Below are 15,511 nucleotides of genomic sequence, written 5' to 3'. Positions count from 1 at the left end.
AGCCGCGGGGAGCCGCCCAGCCCCGGCCTGCACCCCAGGCGGAGCCTTCGAGCCCCTCGCGAGGCTCCTGTGCACCCCTGGACCAGGATCTGGGACTTGGGAAAGAAACCCCCAACCTTGGGAGGTGGCGTGAGGACTGGACGGCAGGACAGGCGGAGGAGCCCAGGGCACTGTTGGCAGACACATAACTGGACGGGTGCTCCAGGCACCTGGGCCCTGGGCCTGCAAATGCTCTGCCGGCCTGAAGGGCACAAGCCCTGCCCACAGACCCCTTGAAAGAAGCCTTCAGCCACCGGCACTTCACGGGTGGGGGCTCTGGTGCCTCCAGCACCCCAAGCCAAGGCCAGACCTCGGACTTGCAGGACTGAGCTGCGTGCGGCCCCAGATGCAGACACTGAGGTCCAAGTCCCTTGCGGTGGGTCCGCGCCCTCAGAGCGGTGGAGGGCTGCACGCGGTCCCAGCCAGAGGGGCATCGTCGGGCCCCGGTGACCACCGTGAACTCTGTGCTCGCACATCTGAGGCTGGAGGGCCGCTTCCCTCTAACCGTGGGCAGCACCATCTTTGGCCAATGATCAGGACACAGACGCAGCCAGAGAGGGAAGGAGGGCAGAGGCAGGGCCCTGAGGACAGCTGGCTCCTGGAAGCTACCCAGTGGGTGGATGGGGAGCCTGGGCTGGGCTGCTGACTGTGACCTGGTGACCTGTGCCCACACCCGTGCTGCAGGGGCAGGGAAAGGTGCCAACGAGGCTGGGGAAGCCAGGGGCCTTGGGGAGAGCCCAGCCCCAAGGGGGGCAGAGCACATGACAGCAGGTTCTCACTCTGTCCCCTGGGCCCTGGATGCCCGCCTCACCCACCCCACACACCCACGTGAGGGGCCCGCAGCCACATCTGGACTCCCCCTGGCCCCTTGACAGAGAAACCACCCAGAAAAAAGGGAACTTCGGGAAGCGAGCCCTGCACCAGTTTCAATCCCGTTCTTAGTCTTCGCAGGGCTGGGGTGGGGTGAGGGGGGTGGGGGAGTTCACATCTCAGGGGCCCAGCTACCAACACCTTGGACGTGGGGCTGTGGGCACAGCCACAGCCACCAGGAGCCACATGCAGTGGGGACAAGAGCAGTCAGGCTGGGGGCACTGCCTCCCCAGCCCCCGCCCGTGGTGAGTGGGGTCCCCACAGAGCAGGGCCGAGGGGGGGGAGAATGGAAGTGGCCCAAGGGGCTGAGGGGAGACCAGGTCCTCGGGGACCCACAGAGTGACCCTAGCAGCTGGGCCAGGGCCTGAGAGAAACGCAGCGAGCGGGAGGGCAGGAGCCCAGGGCTTCCCGTGCCAGAGGGCAGGGTGGGGGCAGCCATGGCAGGACCACACCTGGATGCACAGTGGTCTGAGCTGGGGAAGCAGGGTGGCGGCTGGCGTGGTGCAGCGGAGGAAGCGGACCCCCAGGGGCATGAGGGGCCTGTCCAGACCAATGGGCTGAGTCAGAGGCAGAGCCGGCAGCTCCATGGGTGTGGGCAGGTGACAGGGTCCAGGGCTCAGGTCCAGCAGCTGCTGGGCACAGGCAGCTGACCAGCAACTGGAAAGAGCAAAGGCCCAGAGGGGCTCCCAGTGGGGAGAGTGAGGAGGGGTCTGCTCTGGGGCAGGGCCGGGTGGGCAGAGGCTATAGGGGACAAGCTGGCCAGAGAGAGGGCGGGCGGCTGGAGGACTCCAGGAGGCAAGCACAGAGAGCGGCCGGGAAGGAAGGAGACTGGGAGTGGAGCTACTGGGCTGGAGGGCTCTGGGCGGGGCAGGAGGCCCGGCGGGCAGCTGGGGGGAGACACGCAGTGCAATGTGGAGCTCATCGACTTGTAGGAGGGGAACTTAGGGAAAAGGCAGGGCTTACAGCGAAACTTTTATGGGACACAACGCAAGTGAGCAGGCCAGCGGGAGGGCAGGAGCGGCCCAGGCCGGGTGGGGCTGGCAGAGCGATGCAGGTGAGCACGTGCAGGGGCGGAAGGTAGGGACTGCCCAGAGCTGGGTGGGAGCTGCCAGAGCTATGCAGTGAGCGGGGCAGGCGGGAGGGCAGAGCTGCCACGGGAGCTGGGTGGGAGCTGCCAGAGCTATGCAGGTGAGCAGGGGCAGGCGGGAGGGCAGGGAGCTCCAGGAGCTGGGTGGGAGCGGCCAGAGCTATGCAGGTGAGCAGGGGGCAGGCGGGAGGGCAGGGAGCTGCCCAGGAGCAGGTGGGAGCTGCCAGAGCTATGCAGGTGAGCAGGGGGCAGGGCGGGAGGGCAGGGAGCTGCCCAGGAGCTGGTGGGAGCTGGCAGATCTATGCAGGTGAGCAGGGGGCAGGCGGGAGGGCAAGGAGCTGCCCAGGAGCTGGGTGGGAGCTGGCAGCGCTATCAGGAGAGCAGGGGGCAGGCGGGAGGGCAGGATGCTGTCCAGGAGCTGGATGGGAGCTGGCAGAGCTATGCAGGTTAGCAGGGGGCAGGCGGGTGGCCAGGGGAGCTGCCCAGGAGCCTAGGTGGGAGCTGGCAGAGCTATGCAGTGAGCAGGGGGCTGGCGGGAGGGTAGGGAGCTGTCCACGAGCTGGGTGGGAGCTGGCAGAGCTATGCAGGTGAGCAGGGGGCAGGCGGAAGGGCAGGATGCTGCCCAGGAGCTGCATGGGAGCTGGCAGAGCTAGGCAGGTGAGCAGGTGGCAGGCAAGATGGCAGGGAGCTCCCCAGGAGCTGGGTGGGAGCTGGCAGAGCTATGCAGGTGAGCAGGGGGCAGGCGGGAGGGCAGGATGCTGCCCAGGAGCTGCATGGGAGCTGGCAGAGCTAGGCAGGTGAGCAGGGGGCAGGCAAGATGGCAGGGAGCTCCCCAGGAGCTGGGTGGGAGCTGGCAGAGCTATGCAGGTGAGCAGGGGGCAGGCGGGAGGGTAGGGAGCTCCCAGGAGCTGGGTGGGAGCTGGCAGAGCTATGCAGGTGAGCAGGGGGCAGGCGGGAGGGCAGGGAGCTGCCCAGGAGCTGGGTGGGAGCTGGCAGAGCTATGCAGGTGAGCAGGGGCAGGCAGGAGGGTAGGGAGCTCCCCAGGAGCTGGGTGGGAGCTGGCAGAGCTATGCAGGTGAGCAGGGGGCAGGCGGGAGGGCAGGGAGCTCCCCAGGAGCTAGGTGGGAGCTAGTAGAGCTATGCAGGTGAGCAGGGGGCAGGCGGGAGGCAAGGATCTGCCCAGGAGCTGGGTGGGAACTGGCCGAGCTATGCAGGTGAGCAGGGGGCAGGCGGGAGGGCAGGATGCTGCCCAGGAGCTGGTTGGGAGCTGGCAGAGCTAGGCAGGTGAGCAGGGAGCAGGCGAGAGGGCAGGGAGCTCCCCAGGAGCTGGGTGGGAGCTGGCAGAGCTATGCAGGTGAGCATGGGGCAGGCGGGAGGGCAGGGAGCTGCCCAGGAGCTGGGTGGGAGCTGGCAGAGCTATGCAGGTGAGCAGGGGGCAGGCGGGAGGGCAGGGAGCTGCCCAGGAGCTAGGTGGGAGCTAGTAGAGCTATGCAGGTGAGCAGGGGGCAGGCGGGAGGGCAGGGAGCTGCCCAGGAGCTGGGTGGGAGCTGGCAGAGCTATGCAGGTGAGCAGGGGGCAGGCAGGAGGGTAGGGAGCTCCCCAGGAGCTGGGTGGGAGCTGGCAGAGCTATGCAGGTGAGCAGGGGGCAGGCGGGAGGGCAGGGAGCTGCCCAGGAGCTAGGTGGGAGCTAGTAGAGCTATGCAGGTGAGCAGGGGGCAGGCGGGAGGCAAGGGATCTGCCCAGGAGCTGGGTGGGAACTGGCCGAGCTATGCAGGTGAGCAGGGGGCAGGCAGGAGGGTAGGGAGCTGCTCAGGAGCTAGGTGGGAGCTGGCAGAGCTATGCAGGTGAGCAGGGGGCAGGCAAGATGGCAGGGAGCTCCCCAGGAGCTGGGTGGGAGCTGGCAGAGCTATGCAGGTGAGCAGGGGGCAGGCGGGAGGGTAGGGAGCTCCCCAGGAGCTGGGTGGGAGCTGGCAGAGCTATGCAGGTGAGCAGGGGGCAGGGGGGAGGGCAGGGAGCTGCCCAGGAGCTGGGTGGGAGCTGGCAGAGCTATGCAGGTGAGCAGGGGGCAGGCAGGAGGGTAGGGAGCTCCCCAGGAGCTGGGTGGGAGCTGGCAGAGCTATGCAGGTGAGCAGGGGGCAGGCGGGAGGGCAGGGAGCTCCCCAGGAGCTAGGTGGGAGCTAGTAGAGCTATGCAGGTGAGCAGGGGGCAGGCGGGAGGCAAGGGATCTGCCCAGGAGCTGGGTGGGAACTGGCCGAGCTATGCAGGTGAGCAGGGGGCAGGCGGGAGGGCAGGATGCTGCCCAGGAGCTGCATGGGAGCTGGCAGAGCTAGGCAGGTGAGCAGGGGGCAGGCGAGAGGGCAGGGAGCTCCCCAGGAGCTGGGTGGGAGCTGGCAGAGCTATGCAGGTGAGCATGGGGCAGGCGGGAGGGCAGGGAGCTGCCCAGGAGCTGGTTGGGAGCTGGCAGAGCTATGCAGGTGAGCAGGGGGCAGGCGGGAGGGCAGGGAGCTGCCCAGGAGCTAGGTGGGAGCTAGTAGAGCTATGCAGGTGTGCAGGGGGCAGGCGGGAGGGCAGGGAGCTGCCCAGAGCTGGGTGGGAGCTGGCAGAGCTATGCAGGTGAGCAGGGGGCAGGCAGGAGGGTAGGGAGCTCCCAGGAGCTGGGTGGGAGCTGGCAGAGCTATGCAGGTGAGCAGGGGCAGGCGGGAGGGCAGGAGCTGCCCAGGAGCTAGGTGGGAGCTAGTAGAGCTATGCAGGTGAGCAGGGGGCAGGCGGGAGGCAAGGGATCTGCCCAGGAGCTGGGTGGGAACTGGCCGAGCTATGCAGGTGAGCAGGGGGCAGGCAGGAGGGTAGGGAGCTGCTCAGGAGCTAGGTGGGAGCTGGCAGAGCTATGCAGGTGAGCAGGGGGCAGGCGGGAGGGCAGGGAGCTGCCCAGGAGCTGGGTGGGAGCTGGCAGAGCTATGCAGGTGAACAGGGGGCATATGGGAGGGCAGGGAGCTCCCCAGGAGCTGGGTGGGAGCTGGCAGGGCTATGCAGGTGAGCAGGGGGCATATGGGAGGGTAGGGAGCTCCCCAGTAGCTTGTTGGGCGCTGGCAGAGCTCTGCAGGTGAGCAGGGGGTAGGCGGGAGGCAAGAGAGCTGCCCAGGAGCTGGGTGGGAGCTTGCAGAGCTATGCAGGTGAGCAGGGGGCAGGTGGGAGGGCAGGGCTGCCCAGGAGCCAGGAGAGCTGGGGTGAGCAGGTGGGTAGAGAGGGGTCATAGGGCAGTAGGTGGAGGGGCTCTGTTGGCCAGGGGCGCGGTGAAAAGGGGCAGGGTGCAGGTTAGGGGAGGACACAGCAGCCTTGGGCTGAGCCCTAGAGCCTGAGTACAAGAATTCGTGCTCCCAGCTGGGGTCAGGGCTGAGGCCCAGGGCAAGGGGCGGGCCAGAGCAGGCAGAAATGGGATTCAGATGGACAAAGGCAGAGACTGGGGGACAGGGGCCTGAGTGCCTCTGAATGTCCAGGAAGAGGCTTGGGGGGCGCAGAGAAGGCTGTGGGGAGCAGCTGGAGGGGTGAGCCTGCAGGGCACTGAGGGGGAGGGGGCCACTGGGCTGGGAGCCCTGAGCAGCAGGCAGAGTTTGTGCAGCTGAGCTGGGAGGAGCTCGGGGGTAAGGCAGGGCCTGAGCTAAAAGGATCCCAGGATGAGGTGGGGGTTGAGCAGGGAGCGGGAGGGACAGTGGGGCAGGGCCCTGGGCTGAGTGAGGGGCCACACAGGGGTCCGGGGCACTGACACCATGCAGAAGGCTGCAAGGCCAGTGCCAGGCTCCAAGCCATGCTGAGCGGGCCAGACTGAGGAAGGACCCGGCAGGAGGGCTCTGGACTAGGCAGGAGCTGGAGCAGCGAGGGGGCAGTGTGGGGGGTTGGTGCTGGGGGGGTGAGAAGGGGCAAGTGTGAAAGACTGCTGGGTGCAGAGGCGCAGCTGGGCTGGGGGCTGCAGGGAGGAGGGGAGGGCCTCCCATGGAGGGGGTCCGGGCGGGGGTGGGGACCAGGCAGTGCCTTGGCTGCAGGCTGACCCAGAAGGGCAGAGGGCTGTGGGCTGGAAGCAGAGCTTGGGCGGTGGGTGACAGAGGCTCACCCGCCTGAGGAAGGGCCTCCTCGCCCAGGGCAGGGCCTGGCAGGGCGACAGGACAGTGGGGTCAGGGGCCCTGGAAGCCAGGCAGAGCGAGAGCCACCAGTTAGGGCTCCAAGGCTCAGTGAGGACCAGGGGCTGGGGGCGGGGGCTCCAGCCCAGGCAGCGCTGGCTGAGCTGCTGGGCCTGACGCCCATGGCTCAGAGGTGGGAGGCCCTGGGTGGCAGACACACACGGGGTAGCCGGTCTGCAGGCTCCTGGGTCTTCAGGCTTCTGGGAGCCCATGGGCCACGGGCACGGGGCTCAGCGCTGTCCTGGGCCTGGGCCCCCGATGCCCTGCCCAGGCTTTGGTAGGGTGAGACCTGGCAGTCACGTGACCCATCTCTTACAGCCTCCACCACGGCCCCGTCGGTCTTCCCACTGTCCCCCAAGTGTGGCACCACGTCCGGCTCCACGGTGTCCCTGGGCTGCCTGGTCTCTGGCTACTTCCCGGAGCCCGTGACTGTGACCTGGAACTCGGGCTCCCTGACCAGCGGCGTGCACACCTTCCCATCCGTCCTCCGCTCGGGCCTCTACTCTATGAGCAGCATGGTGACGGTGCCCGCCAGCTCGTCCACCCAGACCTTCATCTGCAACGTAGCCCACCCGGCCAGCAGCACCAAGGTGGACAAGACCGGTGAGCACATGCCACGGAGAGACATCTGCTAGAGACAAACCACAGAGCAGGGATGCCTGCCCCAGCCCAGGGCAGTGGCGGGAGTGCAGACGGTCTCCCCAAGCTGGGGTGGGGTCCTCTTGGTATCACCACCAGGCCCAGGGTGGGCACAGGCTCTGGAGCCACAGAGGCGGGTGCTGGACTCAGACCTGACAAACTCTGGCCCTGACCTAAGCCCCTGCCCAGGGCCGTGCCCTGCGGGGCCCCGGTAACCCTCAGCCTGCTCTCTCTGCAGTGCCCTTAACTGTCGGACCTCCCCCCACCTCTTGCCCGCCTCACACATGCCCACGTGAGTATCCACCCCAGGAGGAGGCCCACGGGGAGTGCCTGCCCAGGGAAGGCCTGCCGAGGGCTGACCCCTGGCCACTGTCTCCCCCCAGCTTGTGAGAACCCGGGAGGGCCCTCGGTCTTCATCTTCCCCCCGAAACCCAAGGACACCCTCATGATCTCCCGGACGCCCGAGGTCACGTGCATGGTGGTGGACGTGGCCCCAGATGACCTGGATGTCGAGTTCACCTGGTACATGGACGGCAACCAGATGACCAAGAAGACGGTGAAGGCGGAGCAGGAGCAGTTCAACAGCACCTACCGTGTGGTCCACTCCTACGCCATCACGCACCAGGACTGGCTGAAGGGCAAGAAGTTCAAGTGCAAGGTCAACAACAAGGCCATCCCCTCCCCCATCGAGAGGACCATCTCCAAGGCCATAGGTGGGGAGCAGACAGGTGGGCCCGGGGCTGGGGCGGGGGGCCAGCCCTCCACCTGGGAGTGACCGTCTGTGCTGACCTCATCCCACAGGGCAAGTCCAGGCGCCGCAGGTGTACGTCCTGGGTCCACACTCGGACGAGTTGGCCAGGGACAAGGTCAGCGTGACCTGCCTGGTCAAAGACTTCTTCCCGCCGGACATCAGCGTGGAGTGGCAGAGCAACGGGCAGCCAGAGTCCGAGACCAAGTACTCCTCGACCCCGCCCCAGAAGGACCAGGAGGGCTCCTTCTTCCTGTACAGCAAGCTCACCGTGGACAAGGCCCGGTGGCAGCGGGGGGCCCCCTTCACGTGCGAGGTGATGCACGAGGGCCTGCACAACCACTACGCCCAGAAGACCGTCTCCTGGAACCCGGGTAAATGAGCAGCGCCCGGCGCCCGGCGACCCCCCATGTACATACCCTCGGCACCCAGCATTCAATAAAGCACCCAGCACGGCCCTGGGACCCTGCGACACTGTCGTGGTTCTTTCCGGGGTGGAGGTCAGGCTGGCTCGGAGGCTGGTCGGCACCGCTAGGGCGGGACCCAGAGCCTGTGGGTCTGCAGGCGTCAGGGCAGGACAGCTTCCGCACGGCCGGCAAGGACTCGGTCAGGAAATGTGGACAGGGGGCAGGAGATGCCCCTCAGGGACAGGAGGGCCCAGGAGGGTGCCCGCCTCTGAGCAAGCCCCGCTGTGGGCAGTGCCTGGTCTCCGAGTGCCTTGCCCACTGGTCCCCAGGGCTCCTGGACGTGGCTCTGTGCCCGCACAGGAGGACACTGGCCCGTGGTGTGGGACAGGCCCTCCGTGCCCTCGAGACCAAGCCTCCTACCCTCCCTCGGGCGAGGGGGCTCTGTGGGCCATGTCCCACCTGGGGCCAGGCCTGTCCGCTCAGGAGGACACGCACCCGATTGCCCCACAGAGGCAGAGGCGGGCAGTCCTGGGGTCCCGGGGAAAGGCTGTCAGAGGCCACAGGGACACTGAGCCAGACCGTGGAAAACAAGGCACTTCACAGATCAGCACCAGCTCACATGGCCACCTTCACACACACACACACACACACACACACACACACACACACACACACACACACACACGTACGCGTGCATGCACACACGAACACTCAGACATACACACATGAACACACAGGCATGACCGCATGTGTGTACACATGTATGCACACAGAGACAGGCCTTACACTGCAGGCCTCCCACAAAGCACCCTGCACAGGCCCAGACCAGAGAACAGAGCGGGTCCTGGGAACCCCCACCATGGAAACCAGCCTGCCCCCACCCAATGCCCCAGTGGTCACTGACCGGCTCAGGCACCCTTCCCCCTCCCCAGGCACCCACACCCTCCCCACACACAGAAGTCCTCCCCAGGCACCCAGGCCAGCCTCGGGCCCACCCACTTTCCTGCACTCCCAACTCAGACCTGGCGCTGGCCCTTCCCAGGCAGGGCCCTCCTGCCCTTGACCTCAGGGGGAGCAGGCAGAGGGGTGGTGGACGAGAGAGCAGGCTGGATTGAGGGTCAGCCCACCTTGTCCCCCAGGGCCCCGTGCAGGTGGCAGAGAGGAGAGGGCACCCCAGCCAAGCTAAGACCGGGGCTTGAGGCAGAGGACGGGGGAGCCGGGCACCATGGGCCCTACCTGGCCAGGCCCCCCCCCCCTGTTCACAGAGAACCCCTGTGCCAGCCCCCAAGCCGCCAGCCCCCACGGCCCCACACTGACCACCCCCCCTCCCTGTGCAGAGCTGCTCCTGGACGAGAGCTGTGCCGAGGCCCAGGACGGGGAGCTGGACGGGCTGTGGACCACCATCTCCATCTTCATCACCCTCTTCCTGCTCAGCGTGTGCTACAGCGCCACCGTCACGCTCTTCAAGGTGGGCCGCCCTATGTGCCCCACGCGCCACACGCCCCACACGCCCCACGCACCCCATGCCGTGTCCACGTGTTCCACACTGTGCCCCACACACCCCACATGCCCCACGCACCCCATGCCGTGTCCACGTGTTCCACACTGTGCCCCACACGCCCCACATGCCCCACACACCCCATGCCGTGTCCACGTGTTCCACACTGTGCCTCACACACCCCACATGCCCCACATACCCCATGCCGTGTCCACGTGTTCCCCACTGTGCCCCACCCGCCCCACATGCCCCACACACCCCATGCCGTGTCCACGTGTTCCACACTGTGCCCCACACACCCCACATGCCCCACGCACCCCATGCCGTGTCCACGTGTTCCACACTGTGCCCCACACGCCCCACATGCCCCACATACCCCATGCCGTGTCCACGTGTTCCACACTGTGCCCCACACGCCCCACATGCCCCACACACCCCATGCCGTGTCCACGTGTTCCACACTGTGCCCCACACACCCCACATGCCCCACATACCCCATGCCGTGCCACGTGTTCCACACTGTGCCCCACACGCCCCACATGCCCCACACACCCCATGCCGTGTCCACGTGTTCCACACTGTGCCCCACACACCCCACATGCCCCACATACCCCATGCCGTGTCCACGTGTTCCACACTGTGCCCCACACGCCCCACATGCCCCACACACCCCATGCCGTGTCCACGTGTTCCACACTGTGTCCCACACGCCCCACATGCCCCACATACCCCATGCCGTGTCCACGTGTTCCACACTGTGCCCCACACACCCCACATGCCCCACACGACCCACACGCCCCACGTGCCCATGCCCCACATGCCCCAGGCTGTCCCAACGCGTCCCACACCATGCCCATGCACCCCATGTGCCCCATGCTGTCCCCACGCAGTGCCCACGTTGTCCCCATGTACCTCACACCATGCCCATTGCACCGCATATGCCCCACAGTCCCCACATCCCCCATGCACCCCTCACTGCCCCTCACTGTCCCTCACTGCCCCTCACGGTCCCTCACGGCCCCTCACTGCCCTCGCTGCCCCTCGCTGCCCCTCACTGTCCCTCGCTGTGTCCCTTACTGTCCCTCGCTGTGTCCCTTACTGTCCCTCACTGTGTCCCTCGCTGTCCCTCACTGTCCCTCGCTGTCCCTCGCTGTCCCTCACTGTCTCTCGCTGTCCCTCGCTGTCCCTCACTGTGTCCCTCACTGCCCCTCACTGTCCCTCACTGTCCCTCGCTGTCCCTCGCTGTCCCTCACTGTCTCCCTCACTGTCCCTCACTGCCCCTCACTGCCCCTCACTGCCCCTCACTGTCCCTCGCTGTCCCTCGCTGTCCCTCGCTGTCCCTCACTGTGTCCCTCACTGTCCCTCTCTGCCCCTCACTGTCCCTCACTGTCCCTCGCTGTCCCTCGCTGTCCCTCACTGTGTCCCTCACTGTCCCTCACTGCCCCTCACTGTCCCTCACTGCCCCTCACTGTCCGTCGCTGTCCCTCACTGCCCCTCACTGTCCGTCGCTGTCCCTCACTGCCCCTCACTGTCCGTCGCTGTCCCTCACTGTCCCTCACTGTCCCTCACTGCCCCTCACTGTCCCTCGCTGTCCCTCACTGCCCCTCACTGTCCGTCGCTGTCCCTCACTGCCCCTCACTGTCCCTCGCTGTCCCTCGCTGTCCCTCACTGTCCCTCACTGTCCCTCGCTGTCTCCCTCACTGTCCCTCACTGTTCCTCACTGCCCCTCACTGCCCCTCACTGTCCCTCACTGCCCCATGCTGCCCCCCCGCTGGCCCCACCTGGCCCCGGCCCCGCAGAGGCTAACCTGGCCCGGCCCCTGCAGGTGAAGTGGATCTTCTCCTCGGTGGCCGACCTGAAGAGGACCATCGTCCCCGACTACAGGAACATGATCGGACAAGGGGCCTAGCCTCGCTCCCAGCCAGCGGCCGGCTGCCCGGACCGCCCGCCGGTCCACCTGCTCCACCTGCTGCAACGCCTGCTCCTCCGCCCTCTGACCTCGCTGGCCTCTGACCTCTCCACCCTCGGACCACAGGCCCCCCGGGCCAGCACCACGCCCTCTGGCCTCACGGCCATCACAGGCTGCATCCTGCCCAGGACCTGCCCCTTTGGAGAACCGAGTGGACAGCAGGTGCTCCAACCTGAGCTGACGGACACCCGCCAGCCCCTCCACGCAGCCACCAAGATGCCCGGGGTCATGTGCCCACCAAGGCCTCCGGGCAGCGTGTCCCTCCCCAGGACATCACTGCCTGGGCCTCATGCGAGTCCGTCCTGAGGGGCGGAGGCCTGGCGCCCAGTGTGTGGGCAGCAGCAGGAGGCAGGGCTCCCGGGAGGTGCTGAGTCCCCCCGGGAAGCTCCACGCGGGCCCAGATGGCCACTCGGCCGCCTCCACCAGAGCACACCTCAGAGCCGGCCTGGCCCGGGGGCAGGGCGGTACCACCCAGGGAGGGTGGGCCTCGGCCCACAAGCCCCTGGGGCGGCGCCTGGTGACCAGGTCCCAGCAGGGGTGACCCAGCCTCCGTGGACAGAGGGGGACATGGGTGTGGAGGTGCAGTGCCCAGAGGGCCCAGGTCGGAGCACAGGCCTGAGTCCCGCCCCTCGCCCTCCCAGGTAGCCCCTGTTCCGGGCGGGGGGCCGAGAGCTGAGAGCTGAGAGCACTGGACCGAGAACGCCGCCCGCCATGGGGACCGGCAGTGGACAGACGTCCGATCCCCAGGGAGCGCCCCTCGGCACTGGGAAGGAGGGAGACACGGGCCCCGTGAGGCAGGGGGCGCGCAGAGAGATGATTCCAAGGAAATGCACCTTGTAGCTTGGGCCGCTTTCGTTTTCTATTTAATTTTCTGGAGCCCGTTCATTGTCTCTACTGGTGTGTGCGTGTGTGGTGCATGTGTTTAACGATAATAAAAGCTCCTTACACATCCCTGTCTCACGGAATCTCCCTGTGCTGGCGCCTCGTGAGTCCACAGCCCATGGAGGCGTGGGGGGGGGGGGGCACCCACTCCCAGAGCCACAACCTGCCCCCCTCTGCCTCCGTCTCCTCGCATCCCCCCGCCGCCCACTTCAGCCAGCATCCAGCCCAGCGGGTGAGGAAGGCGGCCCAGAAACCAGGGAGCACGGGAGCCACACAGGCGTCCAGGGCTGGGGCAGGACTGGCCGTGGCCAGAAACAAGACACTGACTGGGGGTCAGTCAGCACCCACAGGAAGCGGGAACAGCACCCAAAGACTCTCCCCGTCCTGGAGCCCGGGTCCCAGGGCAGGTGCTGCGGGCGGGCTCCCCGAGGCCTCTCTCCTGGGCGTGTGGACGGCCACCTTCCCCTGGTCCTCACGTGGCCGTCCCTCCGCATGTCCGTGTCCCATCTCCTCTTCTTTTTCTTCTTCTTTTTTTAAGCTTCTTTTTTATTATTATTGATTTCAGAGAGGGAGAGGGAGAGAGAAATAGACACATCAATAACAAGAGAAAATCATTGATTGGCTGCATCCTGCAAGCCCATACAGGTCCTCACACACAAACAGTTCCTCACACACACAGGTCCTCACACACACACACAGAGGTCCTCACACACACACACAGGTCCTCACACACACACGACCTCTCACACACACATGACCTCTCACACACATACACACACACAGGACCACACACACACACACACACACACACACACACACACACACAGGTCCTGACACACACACACACAGGACCTCACACACACACACACACACACACACACACACACACAGGTCCTCACACACACACACACACACACACACACACACAGGACCTCACACACACACACACACAGGTCCTCACACACACACACACAGGACCTCACACACACACACACACACACACAGGTCCTCACACACACACATGACCTCACACACACACACACACGTCCTCACACACCAACAGGTCCTCACACACACACACACACACACGTCCTCACACACACACAGTTCCTCACAGACACAGGATCTCACACACACACACACACACACACACAGGTCCTCACACACACACAGGACCACACACACACACACACACACACACACAGGACCTCACACACACACACACACAGGTCCTCACACACACACACACGGGTCTTCACACACACACACACACAGGACCTCACACACACACACACAGGACCTCACACACACACACACAGGTCCTCACACACACACACACAGGACCTCACACACACACACACAGGTCCTCACACACACACACACAGGACCTCACACACACACACACACACACAGGTCCTCACACACCAACAGGTTCACACACACACAGGTCCTCACACACACACACAGAGGACCTCACACACACACACACACACACACACAGGACTGCCGGGGTCCAGCCCCAGCAGGTCCAGGGGTCCCCAAAGGTGTGGACGGAGTCGGCAAAGAAGGAATGACACGGAGACAGCGTTCAGTTGATCAGCAGCCTAGCCAGGATCTCCAGCCAAGTTATGGTCTGGATCTCCCGTGAAGTTCTGCTTCGGATCTCCAGCCAGGTTCTGTGTCCATGTTCTCTTGCTAGGTTCTCTAGGTTCTCCAGCCAGGTTCTGTAGCCATGTTCCCTCGCTAGGTTCTCCAGCCAGGTTCAGTCACCAGGTTCTAGTCAGGTTCTCTTGCCAATTTCTGTAGTCAGGTTCAGTCCAGGATCTTTTGCCATGTTCTCTCCAGCGAAGTTCTTCTGTCTCTAAGTTCTGAGTAGGTTCTGTGTTCTAAGTTCTGTCTTGTTACATCTGTATTTATACCAGTTGATTCAATCCTATCAATCTCTATTACAAAGGTTAGGGCGTTTCTTATCTCCATTCCAGGGAGTAAAGATTATGTAGCTTAAGCATGATTGTTCCTAGTTAAAGTGATTAATTACCCGCCTGGCACTTAGTTAAGAGGTTTTATTCCCTCCCTAACTCAGGGGAAAATCCCTACCTGGGGAAACAACCTTTCTCAGAGAGGAGACCTTGGTTAAAACACATAGTGCCAAGAAGGTGAGCAAACATTTTAAGAACAGTATGCCATATATGCCAGGTCCTTTGAAACAGCAAGGATGGACCGGCTCCCGACAAATTCCCCCTTTTTTATTTTTTAAAAGCAGGCATTAAAAAGAAAAACCCCAAATGCTCTCTTGTATCCATTTCAAGAATAGGACTGGCGCTTTCCGCTATTACCTGAGTCCTGATCTATCACCCCAGGGAGAGCTTGCCAATCCTGCACTTTCCCGGGGTGGAAAGGCTGCAGTGGGGTTAAGGATAAGGCTCCTTGGGCCTACCTCCTCCCATGCCTTTACATTTACCTTTCCTTCCTCAGAAAAGCATGGACATACTTCTTGTATAAAACGTTCTGTCTGACTGGGAGTAACTTTAATTCCTCTGCTAGCAAGCATATGTGTTAAAAGATCAATACAGAGTCATATTTCTTTAGACTCAGTATGGCACATCTTCTTAATCTAAAGATCAATACAGAGTCTTCTTTCTTTGGACTCAGTATGGCACATCTTCTCAATCTAAGTTCTGTACTATCCACCTTCTTACCCTACTTATCCTCTATAGGGGGGTCTGAAGTACCCTGGTGGAGTCCTATCCGTCCCGAATGTGGGGGTTCTCAATGGGGGGGGGCTTACCTAGGGGAATCCTGTTCCAGGGGTTCCCAAAGGTGTGGACGGAGTCGGCGAAGACTATCCACCCTCTTCCTATGGTGGAGTCCGATCCGTCCCGATTGTGGGGCAAAGACTATCCACCCTCTTCCTATGGTGGAGTCCGATCCGTCCCGATTGTGGGGCAAAGACGATCCACCCTCTTCCTACGGTGGAGTCCTATACATCCTGAGTGTGGGGCGCTTACCTAGGGGTCCCTGTTCGGGCGCCATATGCCGGGGAAACAACCTTTCTCAGAGACCTTGGTTAAAACACATAGTGCCAAGAAGGTGAGCAAACATTAAGAACAGTATGCCATATATGCCAGGTCCCTTGAAACAGCAAGGATGGACCGGCTCCCAGCACAGGACCTCACACACACACACACACTCAGGTCCTC

General features: G+C 64.1%; 1 gene segment (V, D, J or C); it reads left to right on the top strand.

Moving 5' to 3' along the window:
- Window positions 1-1,032: 1,032 nt before the first annotated feature.
- Window positions 1,033-12,358, top strand: LOC118655017 (the record flags this gene model as incomplete). The annotated part of the segment is given in 7 exon segments: window positions 1,033-1,154; window positions 6,487-6,771; window positions 7,046-7,099; window positions 7,191-7,520; window positions 7,609-7,929; window positions 9,300-9,430; window positions 11,286-12,358. Coding segments are annotated over 7 exon segments (1,327 nt in total), but the record flags the coding sequence as incomplete, so codon positions are not given.
- Between the last annotated feature and the right edge of the window lie 3,153 nt (window positions 12,359-15,511).

This window comes from Myotis myotis, unplaced genomic scaffold, assembly GCF_014108235.1.
Source record: "Myotis myotis isolate mMyoMyo1 unplaced genomic scaffold, mMyoMyo1.p scaffold_m19_p_41, whole genome shotgun sequence".
In the NCBI taxonomy this organism is placed as follows: Eukaryota; Metazoa; Chordata; class Mammalia; order Chiroptera; family Vespertilionidae; genus Myotis; species Myotis myotis.
This window is presented reverse-complemented; position numbering and strand designations above follow the sequence as displayed.